Source organism: Physcomitrium patens, chromosome 15 (assembly GCF_059467195.1).
Source record: "Physcomitrium patens ecotype Gransden chromosome 15, ASM5946719v1, whole genome shotgun sequence".
Lineage (NCBI taxonomy): Eukaryota > Viridiplantae > Streptophyta > Bryopsida > Funariales > Funariaceae > Physcomitrium > Physcomitrium patens.
Genome location: NC_143424.1, coordinates 7,222,618 through 7,249,094, shown reverse-complemented (window position 1 = coordinate 7,249,094; position 26,477 = coordinate 7,222,618). Strand labels below are relative to the sequence as shown.

The following is a 26,477-nucleotide window of genomic DNA, read 5'->3' as shown; positions in this document are numbered from 1 at the left end:
TCGAGAGCACCTTGATGATTTTGTTGTCATCTATCTAGGTGATATTCTAATATTTTCCAAGAACAGAGAAGAGCATGAGAAACATGTTCATCTAGTCCTTGAAAAACTCTACAAGAGAGGACTTTACACCAAGTTGGAGAAGTGTTTGTTTAACCAAAGTGAGATGGAATTTTTGGGATTCATTGCAACTACGGAAGGTTTGAAGATGGATCCTAAGAAGGTAGAAGCAATTGTATCATGGGAAGTTCCAAAGACGATTAGAGATGTACAATGCTTTCTTGCCTTTGCTAACTTCTATCCAATCTTCATTAAGAATTATTCTTAAGTTGCTGTTCCGCTCACTCAGTTAACATATAAAGACAAGCTTGAATGGAAACCTCTAGCGGAAAAGCATTTCAAGAACTTAAGACGGCATTTACTATGGCTTCAATCTTGGTGCATCCGGACTTTGTAAAGGCCTTCTATTTAGAGACCAATGCTTCAAATTTTACTATGGAAGCTGTATTTTTGCAGATAGGTGCAGATGAGAAGCTTCATCCGGTTGCGTTCTACTCTCGAAAGTTTTCTACTACCAAGATCAAGTATAAGATCCACAATAAAGAACTTCTTGCGATAGTAGATTCTTTGCAAGAATGGTGCCACTTTCTCGAAGGAGTTGTGCATCTGGTGACCGTATACATGGATCACAAGAATTTGGAGTACTTCATGTCGGCTCAAATTCTGCATTGTTGTCAAGCTCGATGGAATATGTTACTATCTAGGTTTGACTTTCTTATTACTTATCGGTCTAAGAAACAACAAAGACTATCCGATGTATTATCAAAGAGATCGTATCTAGCGCCAAAGGTTGGAGAAGTAGCATTTAATCAATAGTGTCTAACATTGTTGAAGTCAAAACAATTCAAGCTTTGCTCTGCTATAGTGTCAATTGATGTTGACTTCCACAATCAAGTATATACTGCGACTATTGGAGATTCTATAGTCCTCAATATCATGCAACGTATCAATAATGATAAGTTTAAGGTGGAAGGAGATCTTTTATACTTTGAGGAACAGTTGTATATTCCAAAGGGACTAGCATGACTCCAAATTTTCCAATCTCGACATGACTTTTCAACTGCGATACATTTTGGATTCAATAAGACCTTAAAACTTATTTCTCGAGATTTTTGGAGGCCCCAAATGTGGAAGGATGTCAAGGATTTTGTCCTCTCTTGTGACATTTGTTGAAGATCTAAGAACCCTCGACATCATCCTTATGATCTTCTTCAACCATTGCTTATTCTACGTCGGCCATGGTCTTCACTTTCCATGGACTTCATTATGGACCAACCGCCATCAAATTCATTTGACAACATCTTTGTTGTGGTAGATTGGCTTACAAAGATGGCATACTTTGTCCCTTGTAAGAAAACATCGTCAAGCAAAGACACAACAAGGCTCTTCCTTGATAGTGTGTATCGATATCATGGTTTATCAGATGATATTGTGTCAGATCGAGGAACCCAATTCGTATCAAAGTTTTAGACATCTTTCTTTGAGATATTGAAGGTGGATATCAAGCTTTCTTCGCCTTTCTATCCTCAAACTCACGGCCAAACAAAACAGATGAATCAAAATTTGGAGCAGTATTTACGATGCAACATCAATTATTAGCAAGATGATTGAACTACATATCTATCGTTAGCTAAGTTTGTATATAACAACACTCTTCATGCATCGACTTAAAAAATACCATTCTTTTTCAACTATGGGTATCATCCGAAGCTTGATTTATTAAGTCTGTTAACTAATAATAACCCGATAGCTGAAGGATTTATGAAATAACTATCGGAGCTTCAAACTACATTGAAGCTTCAATTACAAACTGCCCAAGAAATTTACAAAGCGTCCGCAAATAAATTTTGAAATTAGGTATCTACTTTCAAAATTGGAGATTAAGTATAGCTGCTTCAACGGAATATCAAAACCAAGCGACCATGTGATAAGTTGGACTACTGGAGATCGGGACCATTTATCATCTAAAAGCAAATCAATCTAGAGGCGTATCGACTAGGGTTACCGGCTGCTATGAAGGTACACCTAGTCTTTCATGTTTTTTTGTTGGAGCCTTATCGAGAGTCATCTTTTCCTGAAAGAGTACAATGTCCACCACCTAGTATTGAAATTGAGAACCACGAGGATTATGAGGTAGAAAAGGTACTAGATTCATACCATGAGTGGAAGAAATTGGAGTACCTAGTGCATTGGAGCAGCTATGATATCAATGAGCGCACATGGGAATCATCGAAAAATCTTATCAATGCATCGCAAAAGGTACATGTGTTTCATCGATGCTATCCTTAGAAACCTAAGCCCTTTCGATGAAAGTTTTTTTAGTAAAGTTCTTTCTCCTTGAAGTCTCTTAATCCTCGACTTTACAAAGAAGGGAGAGAAGGAACCTCTAAAAGACATAGTTAGAGACTAAAAATCTGTAACCTGAGCCCATTCTTCTATGTTTAATGCTTATATTTTTCGGTCTGATATGGATAGCCAAGAGATAGATACCATACCAATCATGTCTTCTCAACCAAGTATCTCAAGAAGACGACTCCGAGATGAAGAACTGCCTATACCATGAAGACAACGGAAGATACCTAGTAACATGTTGCTAGTGATTGTGTTTGAGGTAAAACTTGCCTACGGTGATCTTCTCGAAGGAGTGTTTGCAGGGCATTTTCTTAATGAAGACACGGAAGTTTATTCTTGGTCGGAAATTGAAGGCATAAGATACTATCGTTGGTTACAAGGACCAATGAACTACGTATTGCGCAAAAAATAATTTGAGTATATTACAGACACTATGCAACAAATTTTCAAGCTTCTTAGCTTATGGAAGCTGCTTGAGAAGCTTCTTAACTCGTAGAAGCTGCTTGAAAAGCTTCCTAGTTTGTGGAAGCTACTTGAGAAGCTTCCTAGCTTGTAATATATATAGGAGCCGAGACTGAGAGGATCCTCACTCTCAACAACACATCTTTTGGAGCTCTAACTCATCTTTTTAGTATTGTTCTTGTACTCATCTGATTAATCTAGTTCTTGCAGATTCTTCTTGAGCTTCTTATTTAGATTTCCAGTCAGTATTCTAAATTCATGATACTATGATTAATTATTGATGGAAATAATTATTTATTATAAAAAAAATAACAAAATCAAATTTATTTACAAAAAAAATCTTAGAAGTAATTTTATTTGAAGAATTTCCTATAATAAGTACTTTTATTTTTCTTACTATATATTGGAAAGTATTTTTTTTTTCATCACCTTATACTTATATTACAACATCAATATGCGAAAATGGAAGATTCAACCAAGCTTTAGAAGAATCTTATTCTAGGTTTAATCATTAAAAGATCATTTTTCTTTTGTATGCACATCATGATTGGATATATTTACATGTCTTGGATTTTCTAAATTTAAATACTTTTAAGTGTAAAATATATTGTATTGTCTCACAATTACAATTGTGTTGATGAAGCATCTGTGAAGAAGAAATGATTGAAAAAATTCTCTCTATATTTCCTATTACATTTGCTATATTTACACATCAATATAAGAGCATAGAATTTTAGAGTCATCTTGATGTCATGTCCTATCTACTTCTTGTGGAGAAACAAAATGAGCTACTCTTGTGTAATATAGAAGCTTGTTCTATTGGAACCATGGTTCGAAAATTTTATATACTTAATATTTTAAAGTCTAAGAAAAAATTATATAAATATAGCAAAGATGTTCATAAGTACCAAGGCAGTTATGGTTATGATTATTTTTGCCTGTATAAAAAGAATAAGTATTATACTACTAATCACAATGAAAAAAATAATTAGAGATGCATTCTTGCCATAAATGTAGGATGATTGGATATTTAGTACATGCATGCCGTACTTCAAAATATTTTATTAAAATATTCCAAAAAAATAAGAAACTTTGAGCTGAGGCTTGTGAGGTTCATACCATGGATTTAATTAGTGTTGATAATTTAGAAGCTTATATAAATAATAAAACTTCTAATGATGAATCAAATGATGTACTCATTAATTTTGCAACAACACATACTATCATGTGGGATAGATAATTTTTTATTGAAAAATCTTTAACTTAGTAAACTAAAAATTTGATCACTATGGCTAGAACAAATGCATTTCGTTTCCAAGAGAAAACAATGATAGAAAAGTTGCATGCAAACTCCATCATTAAATGTAAACATACAATGTTTGCACCTATCAATACCTCAAAGTCTAATTACCTACCAAGATGTGCATGTCAATAGTTATCACATCTAAATTGCCATTCTAAATAGGCAGGAAGTTTTAGTTCTTACATACAACTATAAAGTTGTTAAAAAAAGACTTTACTGTAACAAATGGTTTATATTGGATTGCAATTTGACCTCCATTATATTTAATTTTGCATCATCTATTAGAAAGACTTGCATTTGTCTTTGGCATAGATGATTGAAACATCCAAGATCTATGTTATTTAAGAAGATAATTTTAAGTATAACTGGATATAGTTTAAGACTTGCAGATACAAATGCTATGGAATTATGTGATATATGTAAGCAAGGTAAGACAATTGTGCGATTTGGATACTCCTTTAAGAGTTACCACTAATGCTTGAAAGCTTGTATGGTAATATTTTTGGTCCTATCAATCCAATATTTAAACTATTTCGTTGTTTTTTCATCTTTATTGATGCATTAGGCATACAATCACATGTTTCATTATTATGAATCTAAATATGTTGTTTGCTAATCTTATAATTATGCTTATTTGTTTTTGAGTAATTTTTCCTAATTATCCTATCAAAATATTGCATATAAATAATAAAAAAGAATTTGCATCAAAGTCTTTTTAAAACTATTGTATTATAACAAGAATTGAGTTGACATATTATATTTTATATGAATATATTCAAAATAGACTTGCAAAGTCATTTATAAAGTCTATACAACTCATTACTCAACCACTCCTTCTTCAAGAAAATTTTTCTATATTTATGTGAAATCATGTAATTTTACATGCTATAGCATTAATATGCATTTGTCTTTCTTTTTTTAAAATTATTATACCACAAGAACTCATTTTAAGTCATATTCTTAATATATCTCACTTATGGATATTTGATTGCTATACTTAGATTCCAATATCAAAACCTCAATGGCATACCGTTAGAGCTCATCGACAAGAGGGCATATATGTTGGTTTTGATTCACCAAGTATAATTCATATTGTTGATCCATAAACAGATACATTATTATGTGCATGTTTTTAAAATTTCTATTTTGAAGAAAATAAATTTTTAATTCTTAAAAAAAATTATATAATCAATAAAAAATAGAATATTTATATTTTGAAGACTAAAAATGTTTATAATAAATCCTAATCTTAGAACATCTTTGGCTAAAATTAAAGTTGCCAAGATTTTGTATCTAAGCTGGATCACAAATAAAATATTTGATGGCTTCAATGATGTATCTCAAATTATAAGAGTTTCCATTAATGAGGCTAAAAATGCACCTACTTAGATTGCAATATCATTAATTAATATACTTTCAGTTATAACATCAAAAACTAAAAGGATTCATAGACCAAATAAACCACAAAAGAAGAAGGCCATAACATTTATTGATTCCAGTATTATTTTGTAAAAGTTCCTATTAAACCTATGGGACCATTAATTAATGATGTCCATATAAATTATATCTTTACTTCATGCAATAGAAAATCTTGAAATTAGAAGAAATAAAACTAAATTAAGTATAGAATTATTTGTTTTATATTATACTACAAATAATATTTAGGATAGACCATCTATTACAATAGATGAATTATTTGCATGCATGATTGTAGAAGCTCTTTTTTACAAGAAAGAGGATTCTAAATCTCAAACCATCAAGGAAACAATGCATTGCTCTAATTGATTAAAATAAAAAAATTGCTATCAAGGAAGAATATGCCTCTTTGTGTAAGAAGAAAGTCATTGGTTGAATTATAGATATTTTTACATCTTACTCTATGGAATATAAGATGGTATTGATATACAAGAAAATGCTAAGGAATAAATAATCTACGATAAAGCTTGTTTTTTTGCCTAAGGATTTATTCAATGGTTTGGTATTGATTATGAATCCACATATTTTCAAATCATGGATTCAATTACATTTCGATATATTATCAGAATAGTAATTCATGCTATCCTTAAGATGTGTCTCATGGATGTGATAATTATGTATCTATATGGTTTTGTTGATGCAAATATTTACATAAAAATTCTATCTTATTTGAAAACATGAATTCCAAATGGATCTCTTCTAAAACAATATTAGGGTATTAAATTACACAAGGCCTTGTATGGTCTAAAATAATTTAGATGTATATAGTATCAATATCTTTGAGATTATTTAATTACAAATAAGTTTGTAAGTGATCCATTAATTCCTTGTTTGTTTATCATATGAAATAAAATTAGTTTTGTGATCATTGTTGTATATGTTGATATTCTTAACCTAGTAGATATTAGATCTGAATGCATTGCAACTACTAACCTACTTATCCATGAGTTTGAGATGAAAATGCTAGAAAAAATAACTTTCTGTATTAGTCTTCAAATTATGCATGTCACACATGGTGGCATTTTTTTCTATCAATTAACGTATATTAGATGAACCTTGTAGAGATTCAATATGATTGATGCTTATCTATTATTAAAACCAATGGTTGGATATAGTCACAATAGTGATGATCCATATTGTCCATACAAAGAGGAAGAGGAAATATTACAAGATCAGTATCTATACTTTGTAGTGGTTAGAGCACTTTTATATTTAGCCACATCTACAAGATTAGATATTATATTTATAATTAGTATTCTTGCAAGATACAATATATGTCAAGTACTATAACATTGAAATGACATTAAATATTTATTATGTTATTTAAAAGGCACTAAAGACTTGAGATCATACTACATACAATTTGCAGATCCAAAATTGATTGGATATTATAATACAAGATATAAATTTGATATTGCAATAGCTAAATCTCAACTAAGTTATGTATTTTCAATACATAGAGCTGCAATATCATGGAAATCAGTGAAACAAATTATAATTGTAACTTCATCCAACTATGCAAAAATTATTACTTTATGTAAAGCATCTTAGAAATATATTTTATTGCAATTAATTGATAAAATCATTCAAACAACCTATGGAATTTTATATGGTGTTTTTCCAACTATCTTGTATCAAAAAAATTGCTCTTGTATTGCACAAATGTAAGTTGGTTTCATTAAAGGTAACATGACAAAGAATATTGATCCAAAGTATTTTAATTATATGCATGATTTGGTTACTAATCAAATATTTAAGTTCAAAAAAATTGAATATGCAAATAACCTTATTGATCTCTTCACCAAAGTTCTCCCTTTGTATAACCATTTCTAACTTACTAATGGCATTGGCATGCGGTGACTTGGTTTTTTTGAGCAAAAAAATTGATGTGTTTTTTAAATAATTAAGAAAAATGATGTTGTACTCTATTTCTTTCATCTATGGTTTTGTCCTTGAATACAATATGGTTTTCTTACATAAGGTTTTAATGAGGCAGATGTTGTTTATCTTGCAAGTTTATAGAAAAGTATAGATCATAATTCTATGCATATTTTATGTTATACAAATATTATGACGAGCAATCTCATGATGTAATATGGTTAATGAATGAAAGAAAGAAAAAAAATATTATATTATAGAATATTTTATTTTAAAATATTATAAAAAATTATCTTAAAAATATAGATAATAGTCAAAAAGATAGTAAAATTAAAAAGTGCTAATGCTATTCTTTTATAAAATAGACTTCTATTTACTTTGTATGGCCATAAATAAGGCAAAACAAAGTAGATTAAAAAATTAAATAATATAGGTATGTATAAGAGAGAATTAAGAATAGATTTTAGCAAAATTTACTTCAAGAATCCAAGAATTAATATCCAAAGAGGACAAGTTCTCAGCCTTCATTGAAATCAAACCTTGAGGCACAAAACCTATAATAAATCTAAGATTCTTTAGTAGATTAAAGAATAGAATTTGAAAGAAAACTTGAGAAAATATTTTTAGGCATTGATTTTGTGTCAATTGAATTAATATTGAAATTTTCAAAGATTTTTAAAGTTAGTAATATTCTTGGTGGAATTAGAGTTTAAAAAATAATAATATATTTACAAATTTGAGGGTTTCTTGAGTTTTATGGTCTGTGTACAAATAAAATTTAGGCAATGTGTTGATCTGCTAGTTATAAATTTGTATGCAAATTTTGAGGTCAATCAAATGATTAGATTGAAGTATATAAAGGACTTTATAGGTTGAAGTCTCAAAAATTGGAGTTTGAAGGTCACTGAATATTTTTTAGATTGTGAGCAATCTATCAATTGGATTGAAGTGAAATTTTTTCATATAGATACTAGACTTGATTTCTAATGTTTAAGTGAGATTTGAAAGAAATTTAATTATTCAAGAAGAAGATATTGGCATAAGAAGTTTGGTATTTAAGTTGGAGTAGGAGACTGCTCAATATTTGATTGGATTATCTTGCATTTCTTTCAATTGATATGTGCAATTGATTTCATCTTTTTTATGCTTGTTTCTAACCAAGACATTAAGAAGTGTACAAATTTTGAGTTGATATCAATAATTTGATCATCAATTGTTGAGGTTCCATTTTGCTATAAGATTTGTTAAGAGTTTGTTTAAGATCTAAGATTTGATAAGAGTTTGGTTCAGGATTTGATTTAAGATTTGGTCTAGAATTTGGTTGGAATTAAGATTTGATCAGGATTTGATTTAGAACTTGTCTAGGATTTGTCCAAGATTTGAGATTTCATTAGGATTTTATTAGGTTTGACCTAGGATTTGATTAAAATTTAATTAGGGTTTCAATTAGGATTATATAAAGATTTTTACTTTTAATATTTCTTTAGGATTCTTTATATTTATTTTGTGACTTCTTTTAAATTTATTTTAATAAGTTAAAGTTTGATTGGATTATTAAGAATTACTTGAAGCTTATTTAATGCTCTATTAGACTTGGTAAAATTTTTCTTGCATTATTACTTATCTTCCACAACTAGGTACCTGATACATTCTCAAGTAAGAATATACTAAATTTGACAACAAAGAGGAGTGTTGAGAGCATTAAATATAGTTGTTGCTCTCCATAATATTTACTAAAGTTTACAATAAATATTGTAGCTACAATTTTTGGAATGTAGTAAGGAGAAACTATTTATTTTCTTCCATTTTCTTTGTATACAAGAGACAACTACATTAATTCATTGATAAAAAGCTCTCTCTCATTCTACACACTCTCTTATGTGTGTGTGCACATTATTTTGAGCTACTCTTGTGTCTCCAAACATTCTCAGCAAAAAGAGGCTATTTAAGTAAGCAAAGGAAATGCAAAAAAAAAACATAAAAAATGGATTCTTCCATGTTTGCTCTCCTCCAACATTCTCTCCAACATGTTAAGAATCAATATGAATCTTCAACTTGGGTCAGTCAATCAAGACCTAATGGTTGTAAGATGGATAAAATTAAAGCCAATAAAAACAACAAATAAATAAATAAATGCAAAGAATTGATCCAACCTATCATGCGGATTCATACACTTTGTTTCTCATCCAGATGGGTACCACATCACATTTTGCTGTTCTTGATAATCTTTCTTCATTTAAGATAAGATAATCGGAATTGCCTTCACAGGAAACGTTGAATAGGATGTGAGTATTGTGTGTGTGTGTATACAGTAGTCTGAAGTAAGTCTCTCGTAGGTAATGAATTTTCGCAACAATAATTTTGCAGCGCAGCAAGCCTCGGTGGCCTTTTTCGATCGTCTATTAGAATATATATATATATATATATATATATATAAATAAAAGGTCTTAATTAATTAATTGTAATAATAAGTTTTATCCGGTGAAATTATGATAGTAAGATTCATCCTTACTGAATGATTTGAAATGTGACTGGCGAGAAGCAAATAAGGCCGCTATAAAATCAATCAATCAATGGTGAAGCAGAAGAAGAAGAAGGATACCAAACGCTGTGAAGCAAGTCAAAGGAAACGGATCGGGTAGCATCAATCCTATCGAATGTTTTGCAAGAATGGCAACAACACAGATTCATCCGACAAGACGAAGGATCCATCGAAGGCCTTATTTCTGTATAAAAAACATAAAACATACACACACACCCATCCAGGAGAGACTGACAACGTTGCATTCAACATCACGATTTCCTTTTCTCTTACGCACTCATATAAAAAGAAAGAGAGAGAAGACAGACAGAGTACTGATCCAAGCGATGGTGCACCAGTGGAAAAAAAAAAAAAAAAAAAAAAAAAAAACACTAAAAAAACTAAAAAACTAAAAACTAAAACTGAATTAGCAGCCAAATCTGGAAGGACCGAAATAACCGTATTAACGTACTGGCCACGCTGCAATCGCAATCAGAGTAGGTGCCAATTTGCAGCGAGAGGCGTATTTGTTTTCTAGTTGACTGATTCACTCACAACCATCACCACCACCACCATTGAGCTTTGTAGGGAGGTGGGTTACCATAATCAGGACCACTACCCTCACTCTCAATCTCATCATCATCCCCACCTCAGTTAGCCAGCCATGCCAACCAAAAAAAAAAAAAAAAAACAAACAAAACAAAACAAAATACTAGAACAAAATAAATAAATTAATAAATAAATAATTATTCGTTAGTAAGTTCGTTCGTTCGTTTGTTGCTTCCGTTCCTTTCTTCCTGAAAGTGTGTCATCGCCAATTCTGTGTGTCTGTCTGTCAGGAAGGAAGGAACCTTCGTCAACGAGGTTTCGTTTCATTTCATTTAGTCAGTGATAACATTTTGAAGGGGTGTAGTAGTCGTAGTCGTAGTAGTGGTGTAGTAGTCAGTGGAAGAATAGAGCAACTGTGGTGTGATGAGTTGGGTGTGTGTCAGTGTGTGTGTGTGTGTACCGAACCTTGCTGCGAAAGTCTAGATGAAGAAGGAACACGCGGATGAGAAGACTGTGGCCCGTCCAACAGGGCGTCACGTTTGACTCTCCGCAGTGAAGCAGAAGAAGAAGAAGAAGCAGAGATCAGGCTCCCTCTCTTCGCCTCTTCCTCGAAAGTGGCCACGGATTCTTACATTGCGAAGAGGCTCCTTGCTGCAAATGCAAATGAAAAAAATCAATAAAAATAATATAAAAAAAAAAAAAAAAAAAAAAAAAAAAAAAAACCTTTTCTCAACTGCTTGTGTTGGTATCCTTGTAACCGTGTGTGTGTTTGTGTGCGTCTTTTTTTCTTTCTTTTTTTTTTTTAACATTTTTTTGCATTTTTGTGTGGGTTCTGGGTTATGGGTTAGTTTTTATTGAGAATGCCAAGTTAGCCCCACGCGGCCCCTCACGCGGCCCCGTCGGCGGCACCCCACTTTCGGAACAATCCCGGGTGGTGGTGGCTTCTTCGCAACAATCCTCTCTCTGTCCTTGTCTTGTGCCCCGCTGTGCTGTGCACTGTCGTCGTAAGTAAGCAAGCAAAGTCCATATCTCAAACCCTGTCACACCTGACCATCGTATTCGGATTCCTTGCGACTTCCAGTTGTGGCTGTTTCGTTGATAATAAATAAGCTTATAAGCCCGGTGGGTTCGCGAAGGGGAGTCATCAATCGCTAAGGGATGTTGTTCCTGGTGAGGCGGTGAAGTTGTTGTAGGTTTGGGTCGCGGTGGGAAGCAAACGGGGGTTCAGATCCTTGCGGGCGTGGACTTGTTTGTTTTGAGATGGCCTCCATGAACGAGGTATGTTGTCAACCATGACATATTTGGACATTTGTTGATGTTGCGGATTTGATTCTGTTTTCGGTTTTGTGTGTAATGCGCCGCTGTCTCAGTCTCTCCATGGACAAGGGACCTTTTGCAGTAAGTTGAAGCTTCGAATCTTAGTGTGGTCTTGGACACAATGAGGGATCAAAATTTCTTTTGTCTGAATGTGCTTCGTTTTGAAAGAGAACTTCCCGCTTTGTTTTTTTTTTCTTTTCATTTTGGACGGTAAGATGAGTTTATATTTTAGCTCGAGACGATAGCATAGTGAGTGCTCTGTGTGAATGCATATATATATATATATATATATATATGCTTTGGTTCCAGTTTTAATTGACTTTTAGAACGATTCGATCAGGTTATGAACAAGAAAAATGATCCTGAATGGATCGCCGAGAATGATGATGGGAAGGTAAAGAAAGGGAAAGGAGGTGGCGGAGGTGGAGGTGGTGGTGAAGGAGGTGCGAAAGGAGGAGGTGGTGGTGAGAAAAATGACAGCAACAAAGTCGAGCTGAAAGACAATAAACCCAAGGCACCTGCAGTGCCTGTAAGTAATACAACTCGCGTCTACCTTTAGATTTGGTCTAATGACACAGAGAGGATGATTTGTTTTGTGGATGGTTTGTGAAGCATTTCGGCGGCTTTATTTTCTTCGAAACATTGTGAATTCACCGTCACTCCGTTCTTGCCATATTTTGGCGGAATCGTTGGTGCTTTGCTTGGCTGTAGAAACATGAGTTCAGAGTGAAGATGTGCTGCCCGAAGTGTGAGGAGAAAGTTATGGAAGAAGCTCAATACGCCTCTGGCAAGTTTTCTTTCTTTCTTTACCTCGAATATCTCTCTTCCTACTGTTGGTACAAGCAACACGCACCATAACCTTGAAGTGCACTTTGTTGTGAAACTGATCGAAGTCTATTTTGTTAGTGTTTACATGGAGCTAACAGTCGCGAGTCTTGTCTCAGACTCAGTGGGTTAGTCTATTTTATTAGAAGACATCGTGATCTCTGTTTGAAGGTTCTACTTGCGCTCACTAGGGAAATAGTTTTACATGGTGCAGGTGTGCAATCCGTGAGCATCGACCGTGGCAACAGCAAAGTCACTGTGGTTGGGTATGTCGATCCCGCAGCTTTGTTGAAGAAATTTAAGAAGAATGTTGACAAGAAGGCGTCCAACTGGACTGTAGAAACAAAGAAAGAGCCTGGTGGTAGTGGCGGTGGCAAAGGTGGGAAAGCAGAGAAGGGTGGTGATAAAGGATCAGAGAAGGGACAGAAGCAAGGAAAGGCAGAGAAAGGGGGTGATGGAGAGAAAGGTGGCAACAAGGGAGAAGGTGGCAAGAAAAAGGGTGAAGACGGGGGTGGCAACAATCAACAGAGCAATGGCAAAGGAGGTGAAGGTGGTGAAGGGAAGGCTAAAGGTAAAGGAGGTGGAGCTGGTGGCAATAACAACGATCAGAACAAGAATAAAGAAGGTGGAGATAAGGGCGGTGGTGAAGGGAAGGCTAAGGCTAATGTAGGCAGTGGCGGCGGAGGAGGCAACAACAATCAGAATAAGAATGAAGGTGGGGGTACAGGTGGAGGTGGAGGGGGCACTGCTGGGGGTGCTGCCGCTGCTGGTGAAGGAAAGGGTAAAGGTGGAGGAGGAGGAGGAGGAGGAGGAGGCAGCGGCAACAACAATCAAAACAACAAGGAACCAGAATACCCCGTAGTATTCCATCCCCGCAGCTACGATTACGGAGGATTTCAATCTTTGATGAATCCCAGAGGAATTTACACGGACCCTCGAGGTTCATATGATCCCCAGGGCTCATACGGGGGAATGGATCCTCGGAGTTCATACGGAGGATTGGACCCTCGGAGCTCATATGGAGGAGGGAGCTACTACGAACCTGAGAGTGGATATCAGCCCAAGGACAACTATTACAGCGATTACAGACCCAGCCAATCCTACCCTGCCAACTTCCGCACCCACGACTCCAACAATCAGCCTATCACCAACCCAAATTACATGAAGAGCATTCAATACTGAGTCACAGTTCTGGTTTTGTGCAGGAGATCGTCACACGATCATCACGAGGTCCCCCCTCCCCCCCGTCCTCTGTGATGCCGATAGTCTGTGATTAGAGGGCATGTGTGCCATGAAGAGATGTGGTAGGCCTCTGCACTGGAGTCGGTGGGGTGAGTGTGGCTTAGCTTGTGTTGGTTTCTGCAAGTGTTGCGTGATTTGAAAGCACTGTGTATGTATATATGGACCGGGTGCTTCTCGTGATGGTTATGGAAAGGCATAACTTTGACACTCAATTCATTCCAGCATGTGTTAGAAAGCACGCTGCTGTGTGTGAGCGTTGCTGCGTTTATACTGAATGCCGGGTGAAGTGGATTCAATGAAGATGGATTCTGCTCGTGGAAACTCACGTTGAGGTGCACCGATGCGAATGCAGTTCACGTGCTGTTTGTTTGTTTGTTTTTATTTTTATTTTTATTTTTCGACAGGAACTGGGATCAAAGAGAAACCATCACAGATGCAGTTTTATTTCATTTAATTTTATTTTTTCAAAAAATATTCTTTTGTAGTGGTGTCTGAACACTTGCCTCAAGGATAGAGATTCTCTATTCCGAGTTGAGCAGTGCTAAATTTGAGCCTTCGAAGTGCAGAGAGAAGTGCCTCCGAGTAGCCAGCTTCTTCATTCCATTTTATAAACACCTTTTACTTGGATTGGTGATTGAGAAGATCATGTGGCAATTAATTGATGCTCGATGTTTCAATTCTCTACTTCTTGGCTTCTACTGATTAAGGCTAGAATTTTATTACACGTTTTTGAGCTAGATTTTCTTCTTCCCCCCCTTTTTTTTTTTTTCCATAAGGGAGAGGATTATTTATGCAATTACTGTGTGCTAGAAAGATTTGTTATAGCTAATGTATCTATAATATTGTTGTTGTTGCACTTCAATTCTAATAGGATGGAGTGTCTTGTATTGGGAGCAATATTATTAATCAAATTATTAATGTAAATTAGTTTATAATATAGTATTAGAGCATAGTCAAGAAACATACAAATATGTTTTATTATTGAAACACAAAATATAGTTTTAAAGAATATATGTATATGTAGTGAAATTTACAAATAAAATTGTATATTCTTGTATAATAATTGCATTGAGAGTATTAAAAAATTTAATAAAATTTTCAAATTAGTAGAAATTTTAGAAGGTTGTCAATATGTAGATAAATGGCCATTGTAGAAGTGAATGATATTAGTAAGGATATTTTGATAGGAATATATTTTGAAAGTGTAGAAAACAAAAATTGTATCTATTAGTTTATCTTCAAAAATTTGAATAAAGTACAAAATAATGTATATTTTCAAGATCTAAAATCATTGTAATCCATATTCATGCTTTTTTTGATCAATTTGGAAACTTAGGTTGTAAGCTATTTCAATTTTCTTGACTTAATGTGAAAATAAAATCTTATCTTTGTAGATATGGTTCTATCCAATTGAAGTCTTAAAAAATTGGCAAGATTAAATTGTAATTGTAGACAATAAATCTACTTTCAATCATTTAAAATATTTTAACAAAGCTTAGGAAGCAAAATATATATATCAATGTTTTTAAATCAAATAAAAGAAAAAACTACAATGTACCAATTATACTCAAATTGAGTTCTTAAATCCTAAAATTTTGATAATTTCATCTAGAAAAATATCATTTAGACTTAATTATTTCTTTGATCCGTATCTTAGTACTTCTACCAAATCAAAGTAGGATTTTGATTATAAGGATAGATTGCATCTTTTAAAGTAACCAAGAGTAAAGGACAACCTAATACTTGCAACAAATGTGGAGATTGTAATTGACAAAGCTTCAAAAGCACTTATATGGAACTTAAAATAATAATAATTATTATAATAATCTAATTTAGTCGCATGTCCTTTGTTTGATGATACACATCTAAATAGTTGTATAAAAACAGGTATTTTAAATTTTAAATTGAAATAATTTTCTATTTTTAATATATATATATATATATATATATATATGTAAGACTGTAACTAAAAATAGTAAATTTATTATAATTGAATAATTCTTTTATACTAAAATTTTAAATTAATTCATTAATTTTTAAAAAATAAAGTAAATAATTTAATTTTTTAATATTATTAATTTAAATAAATTAAATTTATGTTTTAAACATGATTGACCTAATAAACCTTTGATATTTGAATTGCAAAACTTGTTTAGTATTTTTTTACAATTTTATATGTAAATTTGTAATACTTTGATAAATTTGAGGTTATATCAAACCATAAAACTACAACTTTGGCTAAGAACTTGTGTATATCTTTTATTTTATTATTATAGTTAAAATAATTTTTAAAAAAAATAAAAATAAAAATAAAAAAAACCTTCTAATGTTAAAGTTCCTAAGTATAATCTAAAGATGCCAAGGATACATATAAATTTTAATACTTAAAAAACTCTTCATAAAAGAAATTTATAAAATTATAATATATATATATATATATATATATATATGTGTGTGTGTGTGTGTGTGTGTGTGTGTTTTTAATCACGATAGAAATATCTAAAAGTTCAAATAATGGCAACTATAGAGTGTGTAATTCAAATCATATTATATTATTTAGTAATGCAATCTTTAAAGTTTGAATTTGATTAAGATTTATATAAAGTAGAGCTTTTTTGTTAATTAACTACATGATAAAAATACACAAGTATCTATTATTGTTTACAAAATTATCAACTACTTTATTTAATAAATAAAAAATATATAATTTTTTAATACAATTATATTTTATAAACTATTTAACTATATAATTTTTTTCTTTGTAATCATGTATTATATTTTAAATATGATAGTTAAAGAAAAATCATTTATTAATCTTGTTTTAGAATATTTGATACAACTTAAAACCAAAAATATTTTAAAAACACACAAAAAAAACAAACTAAGAAACAAAATCTTATGTCATTGAGAAAATGGTATATTTAATTTGTTTTGCTTTGCACAAAAGTCTTTAACTATCATCCACACAATCCAACAAGTAATTTTATATGAATGCAAAATAATAATTACATCAATTCTTACCAAAAACATTTTTTGTATTGTTTTCAATGGGAACAAACTATCTACTTCCTTCTAAAAACAATAGAAATTATGTGCTAATGGACCTTCTCTAACAACAAAAACATAAAATCACAACAATGTCTGTAACAATCTTGAACATGATTTTATTAACATGATTCTTGTTTATATATAGAAGAAAAAAAAACCAAAAACTGCAAGAGAGAGAGAGAGATAGAGAGAGAGAGATCTCAGACCATGTGACGATGGGAAAAGTGGGGGCGTTTATTGCATTTGATAGATCTCCCATGAAAATGTCACACCACGTTTTCTTCTGGAAAAGAGCCACAAAATACAACAAAACCCAAGAAGCAGAAGAAAGAAAGAAGGGAATTCAGCATCCCACACACACACAAGCAAACAAACAAAGCATACTAATAAATAAACCCAATCAGCAGCACTACTACCACTACTTGGGACATCGAAGAAATTCATTTAAGGGGAAAGAGATTTAAGGGGAAAGAGAGAGAGCTAGAGAGACACTACTACTACTACGTCGAAGCAGAAGAAGAAGAAGAAGAAGCAGAAGCAGCAGCGACGCGACGCATCCGCATCGTCCCCCCCCCGCAACAACGTCGACGTCGCATCGTCGCAGCGAAGAAAGGAAGGAATGAATGGGATTGAGTCGATTCGATTCCGAGGGAGGGCGGCCCACATTTTATCCTCTTCCAATTGTTTCCGTCATCCATCCATCCATCCATCTATCCATCCAAGTTTGGCAGGAATTTGCTGATCCCTGGCTCGCCCCGATTGTGCCGAGATCGCCACCTGGTGCGACACGGAGCCTGCCATCTGGAAGGCAATCTTTGAGTGTTTGTTTCGTTGTTTAACCTGTTCGCACCCCCATCGGTAATTTGTTGCGTGCCACATAATATATTAGTGAACTGTGTTTGTGCGCGGGTTTGATTTCGGTGCTCATGTGAACGCTTTCGTGCCGTAGCGTGTATGTGTGATGCCACATCTGCTCGGAACCACGCTGTTAGTCTTGGGTTGGTGGGTGGGTTGTCGAGAGCCAGGTTCCTGCGTTGCGGAGATCGACGCGTCGTCCGCGGAACCCGAATTGATTGATTCGACGTAGTGGGAGTGTTTGTGAAGAGGTTGAAAGTGTGGGTTTTTATTCGGAGGGAGGGGAAATTGTGAGTTGAAGCTGGAAGGAGGGATTAAAGGATGGGTGAGTCTGTGGATTTGTTTGAGGATTTGAGGGAAAGGAATAACGAGAAGGGTCACGGGAGCTCCGTCGAGCCCGTAGAACCAGCAGAGCCCGCAGTTCCTTCGGCTCCCCCTGCTCACGATCATGTGGACTTAGAAGCGCCTCTGTTGGGTGACCCGAGTCAGCGTTATGGCAGCAATCAGGCGATTGAAGGGCAGATTCCGCCGCTGCCGCCTCCCGTGCTGGAGCCTTTGCCCCCGGAAGGAGACCCCTTGCTGTATGTGTGCCGAATTCTGAGCATCGTTACTGCCGTCGGTGCCTTGTTGTGTTTGCTCGTTAATGCTATCTCTCTTTTCCGGTCGTTCGATTACCGCGGCTTCGACTACCGCGTCAGTGTATGTCCTCCAGTCTCATTTCTTCGTGATTCTATTTTTTTTCTTAATATCCGTCCGATTCTCATGCCTCTTCTAAAAACCCTAAACCTACAATCACGGTCTTGGCCTACAATCATCTAGATTAGAGTAGAGCCACTCACTATAGCGAAGGGCAATAATCGAACCAGAGTTCCTGAATTAGTTTTTAAGTTTTGCGCACAGAATAATGTAACCTTATCATGTGCAATTTTTGTTTCAGAATGCCTTGGCTCTCTGAATGTATATGAAATTATAGTCGTCTCGAATCTTTGCCGGGTTCGTAGTGTTGTTTGTATGTAATCTGCTTTTGTATACCTTGATGGACAATCATCCTGTGTTGTAGGTTTTTGTTGGCATCCTACGTTGCTACACGATAGCCATCGCCATTTTAGTTATACTGGCCGAGACCGAGTGGGAGGCCCTCTTCAATTTCTGGAAGGTGCGTGTTTAGCGGTTTTTCTTTGCATTCGAAATGTCGACAATTGAATCATGTTGCACGCATTTTCTGTTCTGAAACCTGGGCAATTTGGTTCACCAAGAAAGGAAATGTTTTCTTAATTGTAGTGTTCAGAGGTGATTAACTTGGTGATGATCATACTCGTATGTCTTGTATAAATAGAAAACCCCAATCAATGCATGGAGTGCATTGTTTAGCGAGATGTTTAGGAAATCTTATACAAGGCGTTCTTTCCTGCAGATGTTGGAGTTTTGGATAGGTCGCGGGCTTCTCCAGATCCTGTAAGTGCTGAAATTGTGCATGTTTCCTGTTTTAGAGAACTCTTTAGTGTAGTTAAAATTATGTTTGGGATGAAGTTATGAATTGCTACGTGTTTAACAATGACAACGATAGTGATAGTTGTTGGTACGTTGTGTTATTTTGGTGCATCTGACAAGTTCTACGAGTGTCCAGTGTCGCAGCTCTGACGAGAGTGTTGAAAAGATCAAGTGGAGAGACCGGTGCCGAGAGCTTGCTTCACGAATTAGCTAGCTGGTGGCTGTTCGGCTGTGGGATTGTTTACACTGTAGCTGTGAGTGCCTTGGAATCCTATTTCCCATGTTCGCGCTCTGATTTGGTAACCTGAAAAATGTAAAGACGCATGTTTTGTAAGCTAATAAGGAATTTCATATTCTTGTGGTTGGCTATTGTAATGCTGAAAAGTTGCCTTGTTAACAAACCTTGGACGCCATTGCAGGGATTTCTGTGTTTGGGCAGCATCAAGCGGAACCATCTTAAGAGACAGAATTGGCGTAAAAAAGCTCAGAAAGATCTCGAGGTGCAGCCAATTCTTCCCTACTATTAGTGAGAAGAATTCAACACTTGCTACTGTATTCTTTTTATTGTGTGAGGGCCTGTTAGGTATGTTAAAGGAAACCAACTTTGATGACGGAATTAGAGGTTTGAGACTTATGAATTTCTCGTCTCGGTTCATTGTGAGAAATTGGTTCTATTTCATTAAATCTAACCTACCATGCACCATGAGATATCAGACCAAAGTTTTACAATCACAGTTTTTGCTGTCGTAGAGGTTCGGTTATTGTGCTACATGAACGAAACTCCGTTAAATATGCAGTAAATGTTCTATTGTTCTTATGTTCGTCTTCTTGAAATTTCCTCAGGAACTACACAGACGAAGAGCTGATCTAGAGGGCCAGCTATCGAAACAATAGTACATTCCTCCCCAAAATCACCAGGGTGCCATTATTTTTCCATTTTATGACAATCAACCTGAAACTTGTCTTAGGGACCCATTTGACACCCCTCCATTACTTCTCTTGTACGAAGAAATACATTCGACCTTAGGAAAAGTGTACGGGTCATCGAAGGGACATGGTTGTAAATAGAGGCTACAAAGCTCAACCGAAACATGTACTCAAGGAATTGAAGCAGTTAGTAGGTATGAAGTGCTGACCTCCTGTTCCATGGCTTGTGTGATCAAGATCAACAATCAGCAAATTCTGAGCTTTTTGTGACATAGAAGTAGCTGTGCACACGCACCCGAAGGTTCAACATAGGTGAGTTGAGCTCATAGTTTTTAAAATTCTCTTTTGTATGTAAGCTATTACTCCGTCGTTTCGACGCTCTTCATTCGCACTCTTGTAAGAGTTTTTGGAATTTTACATCAAATCAAAATTGCACTCAGAGTCCGGTGTGAAACCGACACACGACAGCTACAAATCAGATGCAGACATTTTTTTTTTTTTTTTTTTTTTTGTTGTTGTTGTTGTTGCAAAGATTGTTCAAAAACACGTGTTATTAGATTTATTTAGACAAAGTTTTCTGATATCGATATAAAGGCATGCATTGATCTAAGGAAAAAAATAACATTGTTACTACAATTATGATGACCAACTCAGACCTATTTACGATTTTTAGTAAATTTACATATGGCCGCTGACGAAATGCAGTATTTTTTCGACTAGAAAAGTAATACACGACTTTTATTCGTTTTATTTTCTAAATTCACTTTAGCAATCAATAGACGAGCACTTCCGTTTCAATGATAATAGCATTTGTGCATGACTCAAACAAAAGCATCTTGAGTGAGGCTAATCACGTAAAGTCTTAAGTTTATTTACTATGTCTTATTTACACTTATCTCTCTAAACATCAAAGATCATACCAAAGTGATTGTAATATTCTATTGTTTGTGATTAGTATTTTTTTTAATCAAAATTTAAATCAAAACTTTATTTTTGCAACAAACTCCTGCAGTATAAGATGGGTTTTATTCTATGAAAGATAAACTAGATGTATTTCATATTTATTTTGATTTAGTTTTGATATGTTTTTTTTGTGAAAAACATTCACAATAAAATTTTGGACCTTGACTACGAAAACTAGCACATTTTCTTATGGAAATGTTAGCCAATCGTTCTTCTTATTCTATTATTCATTTTTTTATTTTTATAAACCCATTATAATAGAGAGACACGTGGAGTTGCAATAGAGTCTCAGATCCACCTCACCAGGTGGGTGAGCGAGGACAGGGTACAGTGTGTACGACGACTCGAAGAACATACACTTCCTTGGTCTCCGAAATCCGCGGCCTCACTTCCCGTTTTAAAAGGCACCTAGACTTGGGCACCGGTAACCGCCTCCAGAAAATCGAGAGCAATTCCCAAGACTCCAGCAGCAGCAGTGTATATCGCCGTGGTCCCTCTCACTCTCCACAGCGGCCTCGGAAGCCACGCCCAGCCCCCCGCGACGCGTTTGTTTCGATCCCTCGATCTCGATCTCCGTTTAAGGGCTCGGGGATCCATCCCCATCGCCAGCGTCGCGGCGACGATTCACCCACGCACACGGTCTCTCCCTTCAGAGCGAGAACGAGAGGGAGGGAGCTTTGCAGGGATACCTGCAGCAGGTGGCCTCGTGCGGCATCGAGACCGATCACTCTCGTCGGGTGGAATTCACCACCGGGGCTGCATTGCATTGCGCGCAAGGAATTTGAGAGCGATGAGTGTGGGTCTTGCGCGAGGGGTAGCGTATTGCTGCCACCTCGGAGCTGGAAGAAACCTTTTGGGTTGCAGTTTTGGGCTTTTCCCCTCGCATTGCCTTCTATACTGCGGTGCTGTGTCAGTAGCTGGGAGAAGTGTTTGATGAGCGTGGTGAGCTAAGTAGCGGACGTGGGTGGGATAGAGAGAAAGCCTTCAAGCTTGTGTAACTGGGTTCAGTGTTTCCTCTGGGAGAAGCTCTTGGACTGTTCCTTTAGAGGATGATTTTGGGGAGTACCTTGAGGATTCAGGGCCTGAGAAACAGTTGAGGATACTAGTGCCTGATTTATTTTAGTTTTTTGTTCCGACACTGTTGGTTCAGTGTGAGCGTGGGAGTTTGTTCATCACAGTGATGCTGTGATGAATGGAAGTTGCAACTCTAGGGCGTAGATTCCTTGTGCGAAGGTCTGTTGGAGTCCACTTGCATTTATTGTTGTGAAGCCCTACTTCAGGATCAGGTGTTCGTCAGTTGCCTTGTGCACTGTATTTGTTATTTTTCTTTCCTTGCGAGATGTTGCACGATCTGTGCCACTGCAAACTCAAGCAAATGAGTGGAGATATTTCCAATGAAGAGGAGAACAGAATGAATGAGGCGTCAGGTGGCTTGACACAGTCACAGCATGATACACTCACAAAGTTCCGAGAAATACTGTCAGAGCAAGGTCTTCTGAGGAAGCGAGATGATGATCACACATTGTTACGATTCTTGCGTGCCCGTGGGTTCGATATCCCCAAAGCGAAGGCAATGTTTGAGGTTATGCTGGAGTGGAGAGCAGAAATTGGTGCTGATACCATCCGAGAGGTATGGATGCTTATAATACATTTTTGTAGAGCTAGCTTAGCCTACACTGAGGATCTTCGTAAGTGAATTCACGCTTCAGTTCCGGCGTTTGCGTCCCGGATCCCGACATTAAAACACAAAGTTTTTGTAAACGCAGACGTTCGAATTTCCAGAAAGAAAAGCTGTACGAGACCTATATCCACATTTCCACCACAAGACGGATAAGCTCGGCCGGCCGGTGTACATTGAAAGATTAGGCCAGTTGAATGTGGACGAACTACTCAAGCTTACAACTATGGACCGCATGTTGCTGTACCACGTGAAAGAATGGGAGGTTCTGCTAAATTCGAAGTTCCCGGCGTGCTCTGAGAAGGCTGGCACTTGTGTTTCCCAGTCACTTGCGATTTTGGATCTGAAAGGAGTGGTATGGTCCTCCAGTGTCTTCCTTCCGATTCACACTTATGATGTCTATGTTTAATTATTTGACTTCGTAGCCCAGTCATTATCCCAGTTTTTGAGTACATGTCCTCTCAACCACGTACTATTCGTCTCAAATTGGACGGCACCTAACATGGATAAGATCCATCCTACGCATACAAGCTGCATAAACAGGTCCAACTAGGCTGCCTGCTCATGCAGCTTGTACGCCTCTTCATGTGCCTTCGTTCGCTTCTCCAGTCTTTGCAGTTAGTTTCGAAGTAGAGATTCAAACTGTGCAATGTGATGCAATGTTATGCAATTGCAGAACATGAAGCACATGAGCAAGCAGGTGCGGCACTTCATTCAAAAAATCACCAAGGTGGATCAGGACTACTACCCAGAGTGTTTGGGGAAGATGTTCATCGTCAACGCTCCAACTGCGTTCAAGGCAATGTGGGCCGTGATTAAGCCATGGCTGGACAAGCGGACCCAGAAAAAGATTGAACTCCACGGTGGGCACTTCTCCTCGAGGCTGCTTGAGCTGGTGGACTGCGAGAACCTCCCTGAGTTTTTAGGAGGCTCCTGCAACTGTCTCGGCGGATGCGAGAACTCAGACGCTGGCCCTTGGAACGAAGCCCCCAATTGTTCAGACGCTCTGTATGATGAACCCTGCAATGCCGATGAGTAGTGATCCGTCTTGGATCTGTTCAAACCTGCTCTACTGCTCCAGCCATGGCGTGATTTCAGTTCCTCGAAGTGATGCTGAGTCTCTGTGGATGCAGTCGAGCTTGTTCGTGATTGTAGAACGGCGTACCTCTCCAGAATCATTATATTTTACTCAGGTTCACTTCTACTATTCAAAGCATTTCTGCATGGCCTCATAGCGCAGATATCCCTTGAGGAGCAAGTGGACAAGAGGGCAGTCCTCTCCGGGTCCTTTTTTCTATAGATCATAAGCGGTTCTGGTATGTGCTCTAGACAGCCATTCTTAGAGTGTTATATAGGACTTTGAGGAGGGTCAAGTCTCATTTCCTGATTTCAAATTGCAGAGGTATATACTTACTTTTTTAATGCTCTGTTAGTGTAAGTAAACTCTCGGAAGTGGACTTTCAAGCATAATCGGCAATTGTGGTGTAGAGTTTGTTTATGTGATTCTGCCGTTGCTCATCAGCAATGTATCTGTCCTGCACAATACCAGACATGCAAGGAAACCTCTTTGAAAAGCTAGTTCAAGGGAAATTCAGGTTTTTGATTGCGAAGTTCGTGTTAAATCTAGTGTTAATTTGTTGCGTAACCCATTTCTTGTGTAGGATATGCATGACTTGAATTAGGTTTTGTTTTTTGGCAGCAAATCGTGTTAAGCAAGGTGCAAATCAACCTGTGCAGAGGAGAATGTTAGAAATTTTTATATTCTTGTAAAAACTATCTGAAAACCATGTGCATGTACCCACAGTTAGCTTCAGTGGTTTCAGATAAATCCCACGAGTTTATTTATATGTTTGATTTTTTTCATGGTTTTTTCTAAGGGTATTCTTAAGTTGAGTAATAATAAGATTGAATCAATTTAGCTAATTCTGCTGTAGTGAACGCATTTTACAATTCTATAATTCAACACACATCAATGTATTTTTCTGTACGCAAAGACAATTAAATATCCACCAGAATTGGAATTGGATGTTTATGCCTTTTTTTCGTATTCGAAAGGCTTTCAGCATGTTTGAACGAACAATGTCAATTACTTCCAGTAAACCATTGTTATTAAGATTTTAAATATGAACTTATTGTAACCTGATATGATGCTCCATCATCAGCAAATAAGTTGAGATTATTAGCATTTAGTAATTCAAACATAAAAACTTTATTTTGTTTTAAATTATGATTACTATGATTATTTCACATCAATTACACAGTGAATAATACAACATATTTATGATCAATTATAATAAAAAGTACATAAACTTGCAAGTGAAATAACAAGATGAATTTATTTAATAATTATGAGGTAGTGTAATGTAAACTAGCCATTGTACAAAAAAACTAAAACAATGATTTTTTTACAAAATAATGTAAATAAGAACACAAAAAGTAAAATGAATTAAAATGTCTTACTTTTATGGATGCTAGGACGTAATTTAATACATGCTGACGTCATCATACTCTTACAATCATAACTTCATGTTGCATACATTACATAACATGAAGAAAAAACATCTATTCTCTCTTTGAGCAAATAATATAATGGTCATAAGTGTACATAACATAAGTGCAATACAAATTGCAAATATCAAATTAATCAAAACTTAAGATGTGAAGATTAAACTTATTAAAACCTCTAAATATTAACTTATAAAATCTAAACAGTAATGCTTGAGAGAAAAAACATTAAAGTAATAACTTAGCCTATATGGCCCATTTTTGAGTTCACTCGTAAATCAAACTGTAAAATCTATATTTTATTTTTATAACATTAGTTTTTAGGTATAATAAATGTATTAACAAAGATCGTATTAAAAATCATTTTATTTGAAATTATACTTCCAACTTCGTCACAAGTGTTGATTTATTTAGCAATATTGGTATTTTATTTTTTATTTTATTAATCTTTGACAAAAAAACGGACTTGACCTAAGAATATGTTCAACTAACATGGCAAGAACTATTGTTTAAATTACATTTGAATTACAAAAATAGTTGTGGTAGTTGGTATTATAGTTGCTGATAGATCAAAAATCATTATTAAGATTTCATTTATATAAAATAATAGATAATCTGGCTTAAAATAACATGATAAAGAACAACAAGATTATAGGGAACTTTTCGTTTTTTTGAATAAACTTATACCTAAATATCTTTATAATGACATTACATGGTTTCAAAATATTTTAAAATTATTCTTTTCTTAAAAATATATTAGAACCTCAGTTTAAAAAAATGAAGATGAAAATTTAATTATCATTAATTATAATTATTTTATATTTTTATACATTGATTATCTTGTATTTTGAAAGGTGTACATGGATAATTTGCATTCAACTTGTATGCATATGCTGAAACCGCATACACTTTGTAGCTGTTACTACTGTCAATATAATTATTGTGTTAAATTCGAAAATATCAAATATTTTTATTAAGCACTAAAATTCTCTTACCAACAATTATGAGCATTGATTAAACCGTTTCTA

General features: G+C 35.2%; 3 protein-coding genes and 1 long non-coding RNA gene across 4 annotated transcripts; 3 read left to right on the top strand and 1 right to left on the bottom strand.

Annotated features, from left to right (window-relative positions):
- Positions 1-9,621: 9,621 nt before the first annotated feature.
- On the bottom strand, positions 9,622-10,180 carry LOC149987729 (uncharacterized). Its single transcript, XR_016506655.1, has 2 exons — positions 10,041-10,180; positions 9,622-9,788 (listed from the first exon to the last, which is right to left on the bottom strand). It is a non-coding gene; the product is annotated as an uncharacterized LOC149987729 (long non-coding RNA).
- A 1,528-nt stretch (positions 10,181-11,708) lies between these two features.
- Positions 11,709-14,666, top strand: LOC112292404 (uncharacterized). The gene is made up of 4 exons (XM_024540842.3): positions 11,709-11,876; positions 12,256-12,444; positions 12,627-12,702; positions 12,955-14,666. The coding sequence occupies exons 1-4, from the start codon at positions 11,859-11,861 to the stop codon at positions 13,920-13,922; spliced, it is 1,251 nt and encodes a 416-aa protein (XP_024396610.1). The 5' UTR covers positions 11,709-11,858; the 3' UTR covers positions 13,923-14,666.
- A 3,515-nt stretch (positions 14,667-18,181) lies between these two features.
- LOC112292407 (uncharacterized) lies at positions 18,182-20,742 on the top strand. The gene is made up of 6 exons (XM_024540844.3): positions 18,182-18,584; positions 18,946-19,041; positions 19,300-19,340; positions 19,513-19,630; positions 19,796-19,876; positions 20,220-20,742. The coding sequence occupies exons 1-6, from the start codon at positions 18,207-18,209 to the stop codon at positions 20,268-20,270; spliced, it is 765 nt and encodes a 254-aa protein (XP_024396612.1). The 5' UTR covers positions 18,182-18,206; the 3' UTR covers positions 20,271-20,742.
- A 1,140-nt stretch (positions 20,743-21,882) lies between these two features.
- LOC112292406 (phosphatidylinositol/phosphatidylcholine transfer protein SFH1) lies at positions 21,883-24,554 on the top strand. Its single transcript, XM_024540843.3, has 3 exons — positions 21,883-22,896; positions 23,033-23,299; positions 23,621-24,554. The coding sequence occupies exons 1-3, from the start codon at positions 22,606-22,608 to the stop codon at positions 23,981-23,983; spliced, it is 921 nt and encodes a 306-aa protein (XP_024396611.1). The 5' UTR covers positions 21,883-22,605; the 3' UTR covers positions 23,984-24,554.
- The last annotated feature ends 1,923 nt before the right edge of the window (positions 24,555-26,477 follow it).

Coding starts and splice junctions, on each gene's coding strand:
- LOC112292404 (XM_024540842.3), top strand. Junction 12,445..12,626: donor CCAAGGCACCTGCAGTGCCT/GTAAGTAATACA, acceptor GCTTGGCTGTAG/AAACATGAGTTCAGAGTGAA. Junction 12,703..12,954: donor AGAAGCTCAATACGCCTCTG/GCAAGTTTTCTT, acceptor TACATGGTGCAG/GTGTGCAATCCGTGAGCATC.
- LOC112292407 (XM_024540844.3), top strand. CDS start 18,207: ATGGGTGAGTCTGTGGATTTGTTTGAGGATTTGAGGGAAAGGAATAAC. Junction 19,341..19,512: donor CGCGGGCTTCTCCAGATCCT/GTAAGTGCTGAA, acceptor ACGAGTGTCCAG/TGTCGCAGCTCTGACGAGAG. Junction 19,631..19,795: donor GGATTGTTTACACTGTAGCT/GTGAGTGCCTTG, acceptor ACGCCATTGCAG/GGATTTCTGTGTTTGGGCAG.
- LOC112292406 (XM_024540843.3), top strand. CDS start 22,606: ATGTTGCACGATCTGTGCCACTGCAAACTCAAGCAAATGAGTGGAGAT. Junction 22,897..23,032: donor GTGCTGATACCATCCGAGAG/GTATGGATGCTT, acceptor TTGTAAACGCAG/ACGTTCGAATTTCCAGAAAG. Junction 23,300..23,620: donor TTTTGGATCTGAAAGGAGTG/GTATGGTCCTCC, acceptor ATGCAATTGCAG/AACATGAAGCACATGAGCAA.